The sequence below is a fragment of the Hippocampus comes genome, unplaced genomic scaffold (genome assembly GCF_001891065.2).
Source record: "Hippocampus comes isolate QL1 unplaced genomic scaffold, H_comes_QL1_v1.1 scaffold180, whole genome shotgun sequence".
NCBI classification, from domain to species: Eukaryota; Metazoa; Chordata; class Actinopteri; order Syngnathiformes; family Syngnathidae; genus Hippocampus; species Hippocampus comes.
Window position 1 is genome coordinate 1,364,728 of NW_017805076.1, and position 4,282 is coordinate 1,369,009.

Below are 4,282 nucleotides of genomic sequence, written 5' to 3' on the forward strand. Positions count from 1 at the left end.
ATGTATGGCTTTGTTTTGTGAATTTGCTTTTTCTTGCGTGTAGTTGTTACATTGTTTTTCATTTGTATTCTCGATACTAGTTTTCCTCCCTTGCCTTTTTGTGCAAGCGCTTTTTGTTATTCGTTTTTGTTTTGTTCTTCCTGGTCCTTGTTTGGACCAGCGCTTTATGTTCTACTTTGTCGGTTCGAATTTTTTGTATTAAACATTTTTGTAACGGAGACCTTGTTGGAGTCTACACTTTTGGGATCCAAACTTATTTCGGCTTGTCCGAAACCTGACATCTAGAGGGCCGAGGGAAGCACTGTAAAACGGTACGTGTGAGCTACGATAATTAACAGGCTGTAAATGTGCGTCGCACACCTCTATGTCAGGCTGTTGCTCATCATGGCGTGCGTAACGCGTCGATCGCGGGAGGTTGGTTGTTCGAAAAGTCGATCTTCGGTCCAAAATGTTTGGGCACCCCTGGTCTAAAGAAATGTAAGGTGTTTCATGAAATGTTTTGTAAATATGTTCATTAAATTTCAACATTTTCCAAATGTTCTTGTGCTTCTTTAGACCAAAACAAAGGAAAGACATAATATTTTGGTTATTTATATCAGAGGATGGTATAATTTTGACATCTACCGTGGCCGTATGTAGCCCACAATGTGCTGTTGTGGTTTATGGCCCTAGTTTCAACCCGTCAAAATGACGGACGGCCTTAAATTTTCCCCGTCCACTCTGAAAAAAAATCCGTCAATGATGGAAAATTGTTGGTTAATATAACCTCTTCAGAAACAGAAATATAAAAGATGTAAATGTTTATACAGTCTTGTTTAACTTAGATTTCGTTACAAAAGACAGGCTTTGTTATCAGAAATCACCCCTCCTCCTCCCGAGTCCTCACAAATAAAATATGAAATCTCGGGTTTGCTTCGGGCTCGGGCCTGCAAATCAAGTTAAGTGATCGGGCTCAGGCCGGGGCGGGCTTAAATACCCTCGGGCCAAGTCGGGTCAGGCTCAATATTTTTAGGACCGATTTTAGCTCTACTATTCGGGCACGGACGACGTTGTGTCAGCAGCTCCCTCCCAATTACGAGGACAAACTTGCTTCGTTCCGCACATTCACATAAACAAAGATAGCAGAGAATTCCATCAGCCCAGATGAAATAATAAATATGGACGAAGACCCTCTGACATTTGATTTGCCTCTCACTCGGACTGTAAATAAAAAAGGTCACTGCATTATTCTATTTAAAGCCGAGTGGGCTGCAGTATTTCTCCTCGTAACTACACAAATGCGCATCGAGATCTCTCTTTGTCTGGCCTCTTATTGTTTCAGCGTAATTTCGTTGTGCAAATGCATTTATCATGCTCATAAAAATATGGAGATTATTTTAACCTTAAGAAATGTTGTGTTTTTTTTCTGCGGGGGTTCAGCAGGGGACCGCGTCCTCGGCCTCACCCGGAGGCGCTACAGGTGGCAGGGACGCAGAAGCAAACCCCCGCCTACTCATTGGCCAGCGGTTTATAGTACGGTGCGGCGCATATAATTACAAAATTGATTTTTCTTCATAAATCTGAGCATGCGGCTCTTAATCAGGTGCGGTCTGTAGCCCGGAATTTACAGTACATAAAATAAAAAAGATTAATTTAACTTTACAGCCATACAGCCTTTTTTTCAGTGGTTTGAGGGAAGTGCACATATTATTATTGAATGTATTTGGAATATCTCTCCACAGTTTTGAGCTCAGCAAAGCTTTGACTGTATTTTTACTGTATGGTCTGTGGCTAGCTCCTGTAATGTGGATTATCACCACAATTAGGATGGACTGCAAATGATCACTTCACATTTACTGAGTTTTCAGTCAAACCGCTGGATGTTTTAAGTTGTACAGCTTTGACGGAGGACAATGCTCTATTGAATACCATAAACCAAACGGGGTCAGATCTGGCCCGCCACATCATTTTATGTGGCCCACGAAAGCAAATCAAAGATGTCAACTTTCAAGATGCTATCTGAAATCTGTACCAAATTTCAAATTCTCATTTTTAATAAAGAAAAGTGATACTGTAAGCAGTTTCTTGTTACCAAACCCCCTCAGTCTTATCTTATCTCAATCTTTAAAAAAAGAAAAAAAGGGAATTGTGAGACAAATAATGGTCTTCTAATCTCATCTTATAACAGTAACTTAAACAGTAGTTGAAGAGACCGTTGTTCTTGACTTCTTTGTATGGTTTCTGTCATAACGGCCCTCCAAGGGAAATTGTGACTAAAATCAGGCCCGCGAAAAAAATGAGTTTGACCCCCCTGCCGTAAACTGTTCTTTCGGAAAAGAAGCTGATGCAATCACTCAAGTGTGAATGAATATTATATGATTGTATATCCGCAGGAGGACTGATCTGCACACGTACTTGGACTACAAGGAGGCATCTGAGGCCTACCAACAAGCTTGGCAGCTACTTCGCAATCAGGCCTTCCCTCTTTGGCCACGCAGTGACAGAGACCTCCTGCTCTTCAGATGAAACCCAATATAGCTCGACGAAGGTTATTGGAGGAACAAACTCACGATAGACTTGGATTTGTGATTGTGTCCCTCAAATCCCAGAACAATAACCATTTTCACTGATGTCGTCTAGAAACATAAATGGATTCACTCTGGAGTATAATAAAAAGTCATTGCCCTCGTAAATCTGTGCCTACTCCCTCCTAATTAGAAAGAAAGTTAAGGCCCAAAAATAGGCCTTTGACTCAAGTCATGGTGCAAAGGTCCCCTTTGGTGTGGGATTAATTAACAAAGCGTCATACAAATAATTCTAGCCTAAGACACAAGTGAGATAACACTTTGTTTTGGGAAAATTGACAGGATTTTGGTGGTCAAGAAGTGGCCACCAATTCATCAAAAATACTCCAGAGCACGTCTTTGCTCCCGTTATCGCTATAATGACAAATTTGTTGTCAAAGTTTACATTTTGGCGGTTATTGAAGCCATTAAAATTTTTATCAACCAACAGATTTTCCCTTTTATCTTGACAATTGGAGTGTAACTCATCACATTTCACATCAGGGTTGTTTTTGGCGGCGTGTTTCAGTTTTAGTCGAGTCTTTGTGTCAAGTTGTCATTTTAGTTTTTTGTAGTTTTAGGCATGTTCATACTGTTTCTGGTCAAGTTTTAGTCGACTGAGGCCCGGTTTCACAGACAAAATTTAAGATTAGTCCCTGACTAGCTGTTCAATCCAGAACAAACAAAATCTAAATGTTTACATGGCCGATAACAATCGATTTGAAACTTTTCAGTCAGGGTTCATGGCCCAATATTCTACTGAAACGGCCCTTGCTCAAATGACCAATGAACTTCTCCTAACTTTGGATACCTCATCGATACAGTGATCCCTCGCTATATTGCGCTTCATTTATCGTGGCTCCACTGCATCACTTTTTTTTCCAAAGTACTGTATTCATAAATTATGCCGAATGACTCAGAGGTTTTGTACATGGCTCTACGCATGATTTGTTCCTGGGGTGACGTCGACCATTGACAGCACAAGTGGATTTATCCCGTGAGCTGATTGGCTGCGCATTTTTGCAGCCCCGCCCAGCACCTTCCCTTGTGTCTCAGCGCGCGCTGTTGACTCTCTCATCAGTGTCTCGTCATGCTGTTGTGTTTGCGCTAGCGAGAGAGAGAGAGAGAGGTGATTTAGCTTGTCCGAAAAAAGCAGCATGTCTCTCTTCGCCTCTTCCTCATCAATACCGATTAATTGTCTTATCATAAACACATCGGGTGCATGCATGAGGACAGCTGGTCAGGAGCTATCTGGTGACAGATAGATCGCCACGAGCACAAGTCTTTTTGTCTCTTTCAGAAGGCAATGCTGAGGAATGTTAATTACTGTATATACATCCATATATTTTCCGATCCGCTTTATCCTCACAAGGGTCGCGGGGCATGCTGGAGCCTATCCCAGCTGTCTTTGGGCAGTAGGCGGGGAACACCCCAAATCGGTTGCCATCCAATTGCAGGGCACACAGAGACGAACAACCATCCACGCTCACACTCACACCGAGGGACAATTTGGAGTGTGTAATCAGCCTGCCATGCATGTTTTTGGAATGTGGGAGGAAAACCCACACGAGCACGGGGAGAACATGCAAACTGCAAACTCCACACAGGAAGGCCGGAGCCGGGATTGAACCCATGACCTCTGCACTGTGAGGTCGTCGCACTGGACCACTGGGCCGCTATCTATCTATCTATCTATCTATCTATCTATCTATCTATCTATCTATCTGTCTATCTGTCTG

At 42.4% G+C, this 4,282-nt stretch overlaps 1 protein-coding gene across 2 annotated transcripts in view; it reads left to right on the forward strand.

Annotated features, from left to right (window-relative positions):
• The window catches only part of adat1 (adenosine deaminase tRNA specific 1), a 30,392-nt gene extending 27,720 nt beyond the window's left edge, over positions 1-2,672 (forward strand). For both annotated transcript variants that reach the window (XM_019865303.1, XM_019865304.1), the window contains exon 10: positions 2,373-2,672. In XM_019865303.1, coding sequence (XP_019720862.1) covers positions 2,373-2,505 — 133 coding nt within the window. In that variant the 3' untranslated portion in view covers positions 2,506-2,672. The remainder of the gene's footprint in view (positions 1-2,372) is intronic.
• Positions 2,673-4,282: the final 1,610 nt, after the last annotated feature.